The 16,306-nt window shown below is 36.8% G+C and overlaps 1 protein-coding gene across 1 annotated transcript in view; it reads right to left on the bottom strand.

Moving 5' to 3' along the window:
* The window catches only part of CCDC91 (coiled-coil domain containing 91), a 112,185-nt gene that overhangs the window by 60,896 nt on the left and 34,983 nt on the right, over positions 1-16,306 (bottom strand). Inside the window, exon 7 of the mRNA XM_058805474.1 lies at positions 889-966. Within this exon, the coding sequence (XP_058661457.1) occupies positions 889-966 (78 nt within the window). The remainder of the gene's footprint in view (positions 1-888; positions 967-16,306) is intronic.

Here is a 16,306-nt window from a genome sequence, read left to right as displayed (position 1 = left end):
CATGAATATTGGAAATGATTGCTAAAATCATCAAGTCAACCCCTAACCCAGCACTGCCAAGCCCCCAACTTCATCTTCCTGCCCTCCAGGCCAGATCATTCTTTGGTTACAAATTGCTGCTAACAAACAGTTAAAATCTGATATTCCCCTTCACTAACGACATTGTCAGATTTGTGTTCTCGGCTCACAGTTGCCTACCAGGTCTTAAGTTTCCCTTTTCATTTTCAAAACCAGCCTTAATTTCTGTTTCCTATTATCAGTTTTAAGTCTAATTAGAATTCTTAGCTTTACCTTCTCCTCCTAACTTGACTCAGTTTTTGCCCCTTGTGAGTTTCTTACCCAACAGTTTCCACAACAGAACAAAAGACACAGATTTATGCTCCATGGCAACATCCAGTTCTTTCATTTTACAAGCTGACAGGAACCAAAACAGCACGAAAGAAGAACTACAGATTCAGCTTTATTTCATCCATAATTCCCTCCCTCAGTGCTGTGTGGATCAAAACCTGCTGAACTGCTCTGTGATGCTGCTTGCCTGCAAGTGCAGCTCTGGAGACTGAAGAGGTCCAAAACGCGGATTTGTGATAAACAATCCAACCCAAAGTTTACCACAACTGCCTGAGAATTTGGGGTTTGTTCTGGTTTTAAGTTTCCTTACTGAAAATGGCTAACCAACTCTATCTGAAGTTTTCCAAAGTGCAGGCTGGGAAAACAGGTCATGCAAAATTTCAGACCAAACAATCTAAATTGAAAGCAACAGAAAAGACAGTGGGAGAAGTCAAGCAATCAGCACAAGAAATACTAATAATTGTGCACTGCAGGCACTCATCCTGTTCACTACTACAATAACACCATTTGGAAATTGTGTTAGCTTGGCAACTCATTTACCTTGAATTCTTCAACAATAATAGTTAAGGCTTCATGTCCAGCTTTTCTCATGTCTTCTAATTCCTGCTTATGCTTTTCCTGTACAAAAATACAGAAAACATTAGGCACATGACATAACAATTTTAATTCAGGAGAATAAATAAATAAATACCAATTATTTTCATGTTTTTATATCTTTCATGAAGAAATGCACACAGATGGATCCTTTAAATATTATATATACAATGTATATGAATATATATGTATATATCTATATACATATATATATGTATATATCTATAAGGAGGTCCCACTATTAAACTTATTTTTATTTCTTAATTTTACTTCATAGAACACAGATGGTTCTACATGGTTCTTCAATTTTTTAGGGTTTTTTTTCAGAACTTTCTATGTTTTTTAGTATACCTGTGGATGGTAGGACTTCCAAATCACCTTCTTAGTAAATGTTATTTACTGCCCCGACCAATAAAAATGTTGAGATAAAGTAGTATCAGATTGAGTTTCCTTAGAAATGCACATTTTTTCTTATTTATTATGTGGCTCCTCTTTTATCATTTGTTTTACTCTTAAGATTTCAGGGAAAGTCTTCTTGCAGAAGAAATTTTAAATAGATTTTTCAAAAGAAGCTACATTGTTCACTTTTTATTTTCTGCACAGTTATGTAAAAGGAACCTGGAGAAAAACATTCTAGCATTTTTTCCTTACCTAATAGTTTGCTAAGGCTGCAATGCGAACCCTCATTGGATTTTCACCAGCATTTCCCCCTCATCAGTGAGAAGCACCACTTTTTCCAATCATAAATTAGTAAGAAGATAAAAAACATTCCCTCTTTCCCTGTTCCTCAGGGTCTCTTCTTGTATCAGCTCAAATGGCAAGATGTAGTTTTAAATCATCTTGGATTTTAACATTTAGCATCATAATGGTTCTGTTAAGTTCTTATTTGAAGATATAAATATTTCCTTCAATTCACCCAAGTGCAGAGAAAAAATAACAGTAATACTGAATGCAAAGGAGAAATTGAGGTAAACATGATGAAAAACAATGAGAAACTGAGGTAAACATGATGAGAATCAGTCCATAATGGCTAATTAATACACACACTAGAGTGTGCTATTGTGTATAAAATAGAGTTTGGTCACTATTTCTGTTCATGTGAAATGAGAATGTGAGATCTACAGAAGTAAGACACGGGAGCATCTCCAGGTCTCAAGCAAATCAAGTATTTCCACATTGGTCCTATCATCAACATCCTAGTGAAAGATACAGCTAAGAACCTAAAGATAAGGAAAAATTCAGGGAGGAGAGAAAGATTTCAGATATCCCAAGATAACCAAAACCCCCACATTATACACAGCCTTAAGCTCACCACAGGAAGCAAGGATACACTGATTTATTTCATACAAGTAAACATAATTTGTACCTCAAGCATAACAATGGAAGACTCTGAGGTGAAAAATGAAGTGAGGTAGCAAATAAACTTTCACAAGCAAGTGCCTAACATTGTGGTGGTGAGGACATTTCCTGCTGAGTTAGAAATGAGTTGAGCCAGAGCTGAGTGAGTGTGAACAGAGCAGCCTGCTGGGAATATTGTGACTGATTAAATGTGAAAAACTATGCAAAGGAAATAGTATGGAAGAGCCTGCACATGCCCCACACTGAAACAGAATTACAGTTCCCACACCACACTCTGAGTATTTGGGGGGTATGACAAGGATCTCTACCCTGTCACATTTAAGACATTAATATTTTGTGAAGAACATATCTGCTCTTTCTTCTTCCCTACAGGATGTGCATACAGAGACCGTCCACTGAAGAGGACACTAAACAATAAAAATAAGTGCTAAAGCTAAAGTGTTGTTAGTATGAAAGCTCATTTTGCTACCAAAACTGCGTGATATGGTAAATAGCACCTACACTTGGCTCAGGAAACCTTCTCTGGCTGCCTTGAGGTTCTTAAAATATTACACAGATAGTTCTTTGGGATGAAGCTACAAATGTGCCAGGGCAATTTATGTCCTGGATGCTTTCCTACTTCCCCACATAATCTAAATGGTGGGACGGGATAGCAAGAGGAAGCAAGGAAGGAGGGAGGAGTGAACAGGAGAACAGTGCCAGGGAAGATGACAAGAAGAGAATATTTTAATTAAACAACACAGTAAGCATAAAAGGAACTCTCAGCTTCATTAGGATATTTTAATGTCTCTTGTCTCAAAAGCATCAGTGTTCAGATCAATTTAAATTCCACCATTTTCCATAAAGAACAAAATATTAATTTGGAAAAGTGTGCCAGCTGTCATCGATGGCTACTGATACTGACACCAGTTTTAACACCCAACACAACTTTACACAGTGCATGTATTTAAAAATCAATCTGTATTTATTTGCTGTATTATAATAACATAATTTTAATTTTAATTAAATAATTATAATTAATTACTGATCAAAATATATCAGTATTTCTTTACTGTAGTACACTTCATGATACATATAGATATGTATGAAAAAACTACATTTGGTTTTTCTGAAAACTTTTCCACAGAAAGCACTAAAAAAGATCTTACACAGCAAACAACAGTGGTGTGCTGCATATTTATCACAGGTGAGCCCTTCCAAAGGTCCCACTGCATACAGCTCACTACAATACAATTTATTCCGGATACAATCTTTTATTACCAGTTTCAAACATATGAAATGTCAAATGTCAAAACTAATAGTAATCAAACCCACAATTTCTATCAACAAAACTTTAACTAGAGATACCTTATGCACCAAAAATTGGTAACAGTTCCATCTGCAGCTCTGTTAACCTTTGAGAAGTAACTAAAATATTCTTCAGAAATATAACTAATTGAAAGAATGTATATTGAATTTTCATAGAGTCGTACCATTCATAACACATAATGATGTTCACAGCACATTCCTAGAGGATACCTTCAGTCTTTTCATGGATGTTTAAAAACCCAAGACATCTACAAAGAAACTTGACACTCAGTAAGTGGCTTCAAAAGCATGCAGGAATAAATTTCACTTCAGCATGAGTAAAAACTTTCCAAGATTTACTTCTAGAAGATGTAAAAAAAGAACTCATAGCATCATTATATGTAAATAATAATTTTATGTCAAGCTGTAAGATCACCATATCTTTGAAATTTTTCTAACGTAATAAAAAACCTAATTGTTTTCTTCCTTGTTTTTGAAGCATAGAAAATAAGTTTCATTATAACATCAACAATCATACTTAGCAAAAAATCATCAGAAAGATAAGTTACATCTTTACATTTGAATATCCTTTCCATTTTCAGTATGTAAACCATTTTCTTTGTCTGCCTCTTTAGTTAAAACTCTGGGAGCAAACAATAGTGATGTACTTGTCTTTTCTTTTCATCTTAATTCCTTTTCTGATTTGTAAATATATTTTGGAACACTAAAAGCATTCCAAAGCAGACATACTATATGAAAACTAGCTGAACAACAGCTCTTTTCCCATCAAAGTACAAGCAAAGCAGCCTCAACACAAATTGTTGCCATGCTCATTCTGGGCTACAAATACATTTTTGTTTGTTGCTTTCCAGAAGACAAGTGACGATGTGCAAGCTGAACAAAACTCAGAGAATTCACGGGACAACCAGAGACACAAGCATCCATTTTTGCATCAACTTGCTGTATTTGTTTCATAAGAAAATTGACAAGAATTTAGATCAAAATAAATAAAATAACCATCAGCTTGGGAAATTGAGCATCAAATCAAAGAGTTTGGGATAAAGTAAATACCAAGAAATACAGGCACTGAGGATGACAATGCAGCCTTTTAAATTCTTTCTTAGCCGAAAATCTGCATGAAAAGCTTCTCTTGACTGTGTGGTTGCAGAGAAAAGAGGGATATGAAATAAAATCAGATGCTCATCATTTAGACTATACTGTCCAAACCAGAACGCGAATATCATCTGCAACTGAACTCCCAAAATTCTCCTCCATCAGAGAACTGCTATCAAGCTGTCAACTTCAAGATTAGTTTGTTGGTTTTTTGTTGTACTTCCTGAAAAAGTCAAAAATAGTCTAAGCATGAAGGGGGAAAAAATCCAAAGAGATAGAAGTTACACTTTTACCAGGGAAAACAAAGAAGTACATAAAGAAAAGAGGAAAACTAACTACTGCTTCCTTATTTTAAGATACTGCTATGAATTCTGCAAGATTTTTGCCCAACCTCAGAAAAATTCCAGCTGAAAGAGAGCATCTCCCACAGACTAGAAAAAGGTATCCAAATCACAGATACACAGATTTTATAAGAAGTCCTTTACACTTCCAGTGTATCTTAGGGAACTTTTAATGCAGCTGAACAACTCTATTTTGCTTCCTGTAAAACCTCACACTGAACATGGATAGGTTTCATAGTACAAGCTCCTATTTTTACATGGCAGATACACTGAAAACCACCAAAAATGTTATATTCCATACAACAATTATTTAAGTTTACAGTAACTGATATTTTGACAAGTTTACCGTTTCAAATACTGCATTAATCAGATTTTTGGTTCAGGCATTCCTGACCCTGCCCTTAACTGGCAATGAGGTAGGCCAGATTGGAGTAAAATATTCCAAATAATTCAGCCTGGGGAATATCCCCTGGACTGGACTTATAACTTCAGTGACTGGGAGTAGGCTATTTATTTTTCTCAGTTTGTGACCAAAGTATTAAATCACAAAATCACACAATCACTCAGGTTGGAAGGAACCTCTGGAGGTCAACTAGCTTAACCTCCTGCTGAAAGCAAGATCAACACTGAATTCAAACCAGATTGTTCAGATCCCTGTCCAGTGAGATCTTGAAATACTCTGAAGATGGGGATTTCACAACATCACTGGCTAAGACATCCTAATAATTATCTTCATCATAAAATACCTTTTTCCTTATAACAAGCTGCATCTTCCCATGCTTCAAGCTATCACAATTTCCTGCTACACACCTCTGCAGAACGTGCCTAGCTCCATTTTTCTGAAAACTTTGTTGGTATTGACCATCTGCTATTGGGTTTCCTCTAAGCCTTCTCTTCTCCAGACTGAGTCAGTGTAAATCTCGTCCAAAATCTTGGAGTTTCACCACAGAAGGCAATCAGGCATAACTTGTCTTTTGGTAAATCCATGTTGGCCATTTCCAATCACCTTGTTTGTGTGCCTGGAAACGGCTGCCAAGAGCACCTACACCATGATATTCCCAAAGAGGCTGGTGTGCCTGGATCCATCCATCCATCATCCTTCCTCTCTCTTTCCAACAACCAGCAGCTTCCCCCAGCCTCTGAGTGGATGCAGAACTCTCTCACAGCCAACTCTCTCATCACTCCTGAGCTCTGTGGGCTGAAGCTGCTCGTTTTCACAAACGACACCTCTTCTCTCCCATTCCTTTTTGCTGAGCTGGTGAAGCTCAGGTTCTGCTGGCTTCCTAGACACCATGCATTTGTGTGTGTACATTTGGCATGGGTCCCCAGAGTCCAGCCAATTGTTGTGCTGGTTGAAGCATGAGAGGCTGTTTTGGGTTATTTCTTTCACCATCTCCCACCTCTGAGGTGAATAAACCCCCACTTACAAATAGATGCCAAATTCACATGTGGGAGGAGAAAGAAAGCCTTGCTTAGCTCTTTTACAAGCAACAAATAACATGGACAAATCAAGATGACAGTATTTAATTCTCAAGAATGTGTTAAAGAATTGGGCTTGATTAGCAAAGATGATGACAACATCCTGACGTCATCAAATGGCCTGACATAATGAAGTTCCAATTCTACAGGATTTGTAACGAACAAACAAACATCACCCTGATATCTCCCAAAACCCCCTTATAGTCTGGAGACTAGATATAAACCTGGGCATCTAAAGAGCAACCAACCCCAGGTGAAAATTATAACATACATTTATTACTGTCTCTATTTTAATTACTGTGAAACACTGATGGTACTGAACCGACCGCAAAACTACTTACGTCAGAGGAGGAAAGTTATGTTTGAGGACGTGAGGTAGGTGGCAAATATAATCAGTCTCTTAAAAAAAAGATAAATTCAACCTAATCTCTTCCTCAAAGCAAAGCAGTCTCACTAAAATCACTAAACCAAAGTCAGAATCAATTTTTATTTTTTAAGTTAAGCCAGAAAACATCAAATGGAACATTCTGAAAGAGTCAGCAGTGATTGATACCACATTAAGTTTCCTAGAGATAACTAAAAGCTATGTTGGGTTTTAATTGTTTTTTGGTGTTTTTTTTTTTTTTTTTTAATTAAACTGTGATTTAAGAAACACAGTCTTATTAAATTTTTAAAATTACAGATCTCTAAGTTATGTCAACTAATCTATTTTAATATGTATTACTACTGACCACAAAAAGCAAATGGCTTCATACAGATATTCAGAATTCTAAAGGTACAGTGAAATAAACAAAAATACACATATATCTGTGCTTTTTGAAATATAGTATAAAAGTAATATAACTCAAGATTCTTGACATTTTTATACACCCCATTTACTTTTTCATCTTGATGATATTAACACGATATCATCACTTTCAATTTTTTGTTGAAAGAAATAAATTGAAAGTTTATTGAAAGAAATATTCTTTGATAAGTGCATAAATATGAAGCAGGGACTGACTTTCCCATCACTGTATCTGACAGTCATTCACTCTCCAGATCTTTTCCTTGTTGCCTTTTCCCTGTTTCTAGAACACCCCTCACTTTCTTCTACCCCTCACTCTGTCTTTCCCTCCAACGATGTTAAAACCACAATTCTCGTATTTGAATTTTTTATTTTGAATTACAGTAATTCCACAGCTCCCTCTTTAATCTATTCAGTATGGTGCAGTTGAGAACAAAAAGGCAATCTCCCCCTTTCCCCCCTAAAAAAAAAAAACCCAAAAACCAAAAAAACCCACCAAACATCCCACAGCAGCCAAAACTTTCCCTCCCCAGTAAGAGCCTTGTTGTTGCTGAAAGAATGAGAGGGAGAAGCAGAGGGATTCTAATTTGGACACAAATATTGTTTCCTCTAACTCTACTAACCCAGACCATAAAAACGCTGCCCCTTTCAAAGTCCCTCAGTTCCTTTCTCCAAGCCAACTGGCAAGGAGGCAAAAACAAGCTCACTCTCCCTCTGTTGTACATGAGAAATTAAAATGTAAATACATTTCAAAAAGGCTGTAGCATTAGGACTGAATTTGATAGAAATCTTGAGCTGTGTTTTAGCTTGGTTTGAAACTTCTTGGTATTTTACACTACGTCAGACCTCCCACAAATTGGCCTACCCAGATGAGAAAAATCATGATTAAGACACGTTCTTGTTCTGAGCAGCTCCCCTCTTCAGAGGGGCACAAACGTTGCTTACAGTAAGGCTCTTGGCTAAAAGTGTTTGCAAAAAGGGAAAGCAAATCCTGCTCTAATATAGCCTTCTCAACTGGATGTATGCAGATTTAGTAAGCATATGTAAAGGTATTTAAAGCACTGAAGGCCACATTTAAAAATGTAAAGTAGTGCAGAAGCAGTAAAAAATACAAAATATCATAAAAATGAATAAAAAATTGTATTATTCCTTAAAAATTACTACTGTGTTTCTGTTGTGCAATGGAAGATTCATCAGCCATGTCAGTGATTGGTACAGGAGAAAGTAATTTAATTGGTGGTCACAGAAAGGGACTGTGCTGAAAGTTGATAAAATATTGTCACAAGAGTTGCAACACGCTTCAAAGAGCTGCTATTTTTATTTAACAAATAATCATTTCTCAAAAAAATGTGAAAGCAAAGACAGACAAATTTGATGTAAACAGGATGGCAAGTGCCACCAGACCCCCATTCATGAGAGAACTCTCTAACGAAAATATTATGCGAAACATGAGATTTTTTAAACTATTCCTGTAGTCTTTGTTAGCTACAATATCCCTTTTCTTCTGGCATGGGAGATGTCCACTGCATTTCTGGCTGAATTCCATACAGCCCTGAATAATTTTCCTCAGCTGACAACTGTCACCACATTTATAGAAAATAACAGCGTGGGATATCTAAGACAAATCGATCTCAAACCACCACTGAACGTGTTGGAGTGACACAGAGTTGAAATGTGTCTTTATAAGCAGTGAGTCCAAGCCCCAGGGACTCATGGAACTCCACAACAAGCCCAGCTGAACACAGCTGTTCTCCCACTGGGGATTCTGTGCAGGTAATGGAACTCCCAAGGGCCAGATGCAATCACACTCCATAAGAAACCCCAGAATTGTTCCCTCTACTGACCCACCTCAGTTTGTTTTGTTTGGTTTTTTTTCTTTATTCACTCTTTTAAACAAATTACTTCGCAAAAGTATTTCACTAAGTATTTTCAAAAAAGCAGGCGTCACATACTGTGTGGAATTAGGTTTTAGCTCAAAAAGATGGAAATGGATCTCCTCTTCTGCTTATCACTAACAAGAAGGTTCTTCAAGCATAAAAAGTACCTTTCCAGTTATAAAGTTTGAATATAAGGGAGCTTCAGGACATTTTACATTCTCCACTGCTTATGAGCTCAATAGGTGTTTTCCTTCTGAGCTTCCCTGAATTATCAAGACTTATTGCAAATTCTCTGCCTAGCAAGTAAATGGAAATTTGCTTTTCAACGACACACTCACTTATTACTTATCTCAAAAGCCAGACAAACTCAGCCCTTTGAAAACCTAGCAAAGAAACTTTGCATTCTCCTTACATAAACATGAAGTACATTAAGCACAGACTTACTGGCTGAAATTATTCTTAAAATATATTTAAAATATAATAACTGAAGAAATTCAGAATTTCTCTCAGTCCTTCATCGCAATGCCTTAGATTATTTTTTAAGAATTATTCATACCTTCATTTTCATAATTTCATTGTGTCATTATGATATTCACTTCTGGAAATTAATGTTGATCATCCTAGCCAATTATTTGCCTGAGAATGGTTTAATTTGTAATGCATATCCAAAACCAAAACACTGCATTGTGTTTAAAAATACCTTCAAGTAAGGTAGGTTTATTTTTAAGGAATTACATAGAGCTGGGAAAATCTGTTTTATCTCAATATCCTCCAGGTTTAAGAACAGATGTTCTGGTTTTCATTAATATCAGCTTTCTTTCAGTGATAAAAGTTTTGCCAAGAATAGTAAAAAAGTTCTCAGTAGTTTAAGTACATGATTATTTTAAATGTCACATGCCCTTCTGGACCTTGTGAGTCTTTAGTGAGGAAAAAACCTTATACAAGTCTCAGCATTAAAATTTTATTTATTTAAGAGCAGCAACAATAAAGTAACCAATACTTTATCTCTGGAACTGCTTTCTCAATATCAGGAGTTATACAGAAGTGACCTGATACACACCTTTAGTAGTAGTCTAAAATAGTAGTTATTTGTTGACACTTTGCCTACATATTAACATTTTGGCAGTTCACTCAAATAAAAAAATGTATCACCATAATTAATAAGGAAGTTTCCAAGGGAACTTAGAAGGGATGAATAAATTCAACTTTGATATGTAAATCACATGAGTTTCTTGGCTATAACTTCCAGTGTGTGAATTAGTTAGATTAGAACACATTCATACAAATAAATTTGCTTAATACACGGAAAATTACACATTTCAGCTGGGTTTAGAAACACAAGTAAACTGTGTTTCAACACCAAGTGTATACTATAGATGAATAAAATTTAATAGAGATTGAAAAAGTAAATTTAAAGGTGTAGCAGGTTAATTTACCAATAGAAGTTCCAGTAATGTATTAAGCTGCATTCTGCCGTCAGTCATAGTTTATTAATGAATTATAACCCAAGTAAGATGATTTAACTGGTAAAGGACAATGAAGGGACAATCTCCCAAATTTCTCCCTAAAACATCATCCTGAAATTTGCAGTGCATCTTATACCTTGAAGTGTATAAAAAGGAAATACAAAGTCTTTTAAAAGTATTGACTAATTTTGGCTAATATTGGCTAGGATTTACTATTTTGGGGGTGAATAATGCTCAGGTACAATAATTACCCCGTCTCAGATGCCTCACACTGAACACAAACAGGACTGGAGTGGACCCAGAGACATGGAGATGATCTGGCACCATTCCTCACATGTTTTAAGGTGTTGTAACTGTCCTGCAAGCATTACAATATTTCCCTTTAACTCCTAAATCATCTTGTCTAGTTCAGAGTTCATTAATAAACTATGAGAGGCTGTAGATTGCTGAAAATTTTATAGCTCATTAACCTGCTACACCTTTAAACCTTTTCCATCTCTATTAAATTTTATTCATATAACAAATAACTGGCCTTAAGTATTGTCTTAGCAATACAGCTACTCCTTTCTACACAGGTTTCTTTTTAGATCAATTTTGCAGATTTTCATCATTCCCTCAAAAATCCAACCAGATACTACTCCTATCCACAAAAGAAAAATTTTGATGCAGAAATCTTGATGAGACAAGACTGGTGGTAAAGAACCCCAACCAACCAGTGCTAAATATATCTGGGAATTTCACAACCTTCTTAAGTAGAATTTCCGTATCAAGTAGGAGAAAAAGTAAATGATGAATCCCTCTGAATGCACTTGATATAAATGTGCAAATGAAGACGTGCAGCAGCTGTCACAGACTTTAACACACTGAACATAAATCATAAATGCACTCAAATCCAGGGTGCATTGGCAAAAAGCAGATCAGGACACAAAAAGGGGTTAAAAAAACACAACTGCTTTGCTAGCACCTACTTGCACACTAAGAAAATGCACATTATTTAAGCACAATTTTTTGAATGCTTTTAAAATCAGGGAGGCAAAGGAGGCACATAAGTGTAAAAAAAATGCTTGTCATGTTCTATGACTGAATATCAGATTATAAGGCAAGTTGGGCATCTCAAAGCTGTTAAATAACAGTACAACAGCATGAGAGAGATGGATTTTTAAAACAAAATTAAAATGCTTAGTCTTACATCCACTCTTCTAATAAATAATCCTGAAACAAGACAACAAAACAATTAATAAAAGAATTGAAGTTTAAAAGGAAAACATAAGGCAAAAGAGCAGAATTTTTCTGTAATTAAAATAAAAATTTATTTTTCCTCATGAATAGAAAAATAATTTAGAGGAAATAAGACATCAAAACTAGGAGGGGAGAGGGGGGCAGTGAAGGCAGGGGGGAAAAAGGTCAAAATGTAAACAGCTCTGAAATTATTAATAAATAAAGACTTTGAATAAAAATGAGTGTCTCAAAGAAGAGTACAGAGAGTAACATTAAAAAAATTAAAGGTGAATAAATAAACATGAGTTATCTGGCACTCACTTGAAAAAGAGGTGGGCAAGGGATTGTTGCCATATCCATAAATACCTTTAGCAGTTCAGCAAAAAGATGCACTGCTATCTGTTAAAGTGTCTTTTCTGAAATTCCCCCTTTTTTTCCATATTCCATAATTTTAAACCCTGCTGTGACCCATGAAATTTCCTGGAATCTCATTTATAAATCTGTTTGCAGGTACAGCACATAAACTTTTTTTCACACCTATTTTTTTTTTTTTTTTGTTATTAACATTCTGTCTCCTCTATGTCTGCACCTAAAACCAACCTAAATATTTTCTTAGAAGATAGTGTTTAACAGGATGTAAGTCATATATTAGTTTTGTAAGAAAACATACATTTTCTAGTACTCCAGTCATAAAAACCACCTACCTCCAAGACCTGTTTCCAGCCTCCTGCAGAAGAACACCTTTTCCAGGATCATAAATGCACTCTCCTGGAAGGAAAGGCCAGGAAGGCGATGACAGGGTGGGCAAGGGAGGAGCTGGAATGTGTGGAGCTCTGTCCTGGGGGATCAGTGAAGGATTTGGGGGTCAGGATTAGCAGGCAGGGCCAGCTAAGTGGGAATTGCTGCGCCAGACAGTCTCCAGATGGATGAGGGCAGGTGAGACCTTCTCCAGACAACAGGAGGGAGCCTCATGTGATTCCTCGCAAGGAGCGTGTCCAACCCCGTAGCATCCCATGAATTCATCTTTCTTGGCCAATTCCCAAGCCTTTGGCCCTGGAAACAGCACTAACTACTCACCATAGAGTTAGCCCTCCTGGGGGGAAAAACAGACACCCCCATGGACTTCTGTGTCCAAACTTCCCCTAGTTTCTCCTTTCCCTTTCCCCTCACTGGCTTAGCATCCCTGGTGGCTGCCCCCCTTCCCCTGGAGGCCAGTCCCTTCTGCCCAGCCCTTAGCTCTGCCTCTAACCCTGCCCTAAGTTAACTATATGATGCTTTTATCCCCAATTGTGTGTTGTTTTGCACCTTTAAGGCTTGTGGGTGGCAGATAGAGGCAGGGGGGCAAGGGAGATAAATGAGCAGCTGCCCCACTCACTCAGGCTGCAGCCAACACCCCAGCTAGTCAGGCTGTAGCTAAATCAGACAGTCACCCTAAGCCACTGGCTGTTCTCTCCCAAATTTGCCCTAAACCAAAACAAATATACACTTCTTCCCCTCCTTAAGCTGCCTGCTCCACGTGGTTCCTCCTCTTTCTCCCCAGGTTCCCCTTCAGCTGCATGAGACCCTGCTGGAATAAAAACTTGCACAAGAGCCTTTCTTGCCTCTATTGCTGAGCCAGCTGTGGTGAGTGTTGAGTGGAGGTTTGACTGCATTGCCTGAATGTTCACTCAGCTTGCTTTTCACCAGGAGAGGTGGGTTGGGAACAAGAAATAGGCTGCAGCACCTACCATTCTAACATCTGCATTTTTACAACCCCAGAATCTGCCAGTGGGACAAGGCAGCAATCCTGGGGCATGCAGATAACAAGCCCTGGAACACAAGGCAACTGAGGAACAATCCACGAGGTACTCTGCTGGACCCAAGCCTTAAAAACATGGGGGGACTCTCTGAGGATGTGAAGATCTGCAGTGACCATGAGATGGTGAGTTCAGGAGGACAAAACCAAGGATCACAACACTGGAATGGAGGGAAGAAGGGTTTGGCCTCTTAGGGATCTGCCTGGGACATGGGACATCACCCTAAAGAGAAAGCTCCAAAGGAGCTGGCTCCTGCTCAGGGATTATCTCCTCCAAACCCAAGAATGGTCCATAAGGACAAGCACAGGCAGCAGGAGGCCTGCATGGATGAACATCACTAAACTCTGACATAAAAGGGAAGTGGAAGCACTAACTTCAAAAACAAGGAGACAGACACCACCAAATATGCATCCTGGCTCATGTGAATTTGTGAGATAAATGGGTCTAATATATAAAAACCTGCAGAACAACAAGAGATATTAATCAAAATAAAGTCATCCTTCAGAATTAAGAGGGAACAAACTGGCCCAAAATCTCAGGTTTACCATTTTCTATCTTTATATAACTGTGTTTAAAGATTTCTTCTCATAAATTGAAGCTGTATAATTTCAATATAACATTTGTACAGGTACTCAAATGAAAAATCTCCCAAAACATCAACAGCCATGGAAATACATAAATGAAACAACACCTAATACCTGCAATGATTGAAATTAGGTTATTGCTACCTTTATCCCAGCGAGGTGTTACTGCATGACCTAGTGAACTTCCTTTGGATCATTCTGTACTGTTCTGTCAATGTTTTCCTTAGGGATAATCTTCCTCTCTTGCCCTTCTGAAAAACCACTCATACAAGGAGTCTATCTGACCTGCTTTCTTACACACAAAAATATTACATAAAGTGAAGTCACACTAGCAACCAATTCATTTCCAATCACTACTCTTTCCAATAACTGTAATACTGCTGCATCAAATAAGCATATTAAAGTCCCTTTTAAAATAAAAATTTCTAAGATGCTCCCTAAAGAAAGATGGAACAGAAACAATGGTTTCCAAAAGAAAAAAAAACAAAAAAAAAAAAAAAACAAAAAACCAAAACCTGTTGGTATTTTCATAACAATTACAGGTTTGATAAGTTGGAAGAACAGAAGTCTGCTGTCAAAAGATAAAAAAGAGAGGTTTATTTCAAAAAGAAAGGTCACACCACAGCAACAATATTGTTCTTTAGAAAAACAGCCTGCTTAACTTCCAGAAAGGGATGATGATGGGAAAAAATGTGTAAAACCGCAGCGAGAATTTTCCAGTAGCAATGCAGCACTTCAAATGTGAGTGTGTGGTAAATCAAACAAATAGCAGTGAAAAGTATGATCCAGTTCTCAGTGAATCATCAAAACCAGTTGTCTGTAGACAGACCAAACATCAGGGGCCTTATCAGCTAAACAATCTGTCCCAAGAATTAAATTCCTGTTCAGAGGAGTGGAAACCAGGCACTATTTTTCCTTTTCAAATTAAGTGTTCCCTCAGTGATTTCTGAACAAGAGAACATCACCTACTGAACATAAATGATAACTTTGCTATTGATGGTTTTCACTGTATTACATGTTGGAGTTTGGTAGTTTTAAAATGCCACCTTTGCCCATCTCTATAATTTACTGTAATGTGGCTACAGCAAAATTTTAGATTTCTATGATTAAGTGACCACTAAATCTGCATTATCTCCAAAACCTTGTATGACTTATTAGCCCCAAATGGCTTAAAAATATGTAGAAACTCACACCTAAGGAAGAGCTGAAGCTGAAGTTGAGATGACTATATAAACTCTGATCAAAAAAGGGAAAAGTACAAAACCGACATACCAAGAAAATATAAAAATCAGACATACATTTGCACCTGTTTCTCTGCTGCATAAAATAAGCAAGGAATTATAAAGTGAAGATTGCAACTCTATGGTTGCAACACTGCACACAAGTCAAAACCCCTAAAATTACATTTCCCACAGCAATTTTAATTCAGTTCAAATTTGCAAGTAAAGAAGTTAGAAATACTACGTTATTCTGCCTCTTAAATAGTGCAAACACTGAAGCAGGAATGTGGCAATCATAACTCTAATTTTATTAGCTTATATGAATTCAAGATCTCAAAGAGACCATTGCATTAAATATTCAAACAACTCTATAATACCAGTTAATAGCAATTTGTTTATTCTGTTTATGAACCCATTGCTGCCCCTTTACAATCTCTGGTTGTTGCAGTTACATATGGAAATAATGTTAAGAACATGAAAATACTACATGGTCTGTTCAATCTTGATTTTTTTTTAAAGCTAATTTTATTTAAATGAAACACAGAACTTTTTACTTTTTGGTTTTACACAATTATAAATGTGGTATGATAACTCTATTATCATCCATGGGTTAAATGTTAACACTATAGCAAAGATTTGGAAGTCTGCCTCCCATGCTTAGGAATAGTGATTATCACTAGCCTTCAATTCTTCAATTTTTCAGAACTACTTTTTTGCACACCTATGAAAAAGAAAGTTTGTGACTAGTCCAGAACAAAACTTGCTTCATTAGAATGGTAACCCAGCTTAGAGAAAATATTTTTATGTTCCTGCCTTGCCTTTCAAAGTTTTTTTTTT

The sequence above is a fragment of the Ammospiza caudacuta genome, chromosome 5 (assembly GCF_027887145.1).
Source record: "Ammospiza caudacuta isolate bAmmCau1 chromosome 5, bAmmCau1.pri, whole genome shotgun sequence".
Taxonomy (NCBI): Eukaryota; Metazoa; Chordata; class Aves; order Passeriformes; family Passerellidae; genus Ammospiza; species Ammospiza caudacuta.
Note: the sequence above shows the minus strand (reverse complement) of the source record. Positions and strands in the feature narration are given on the sequence as shown.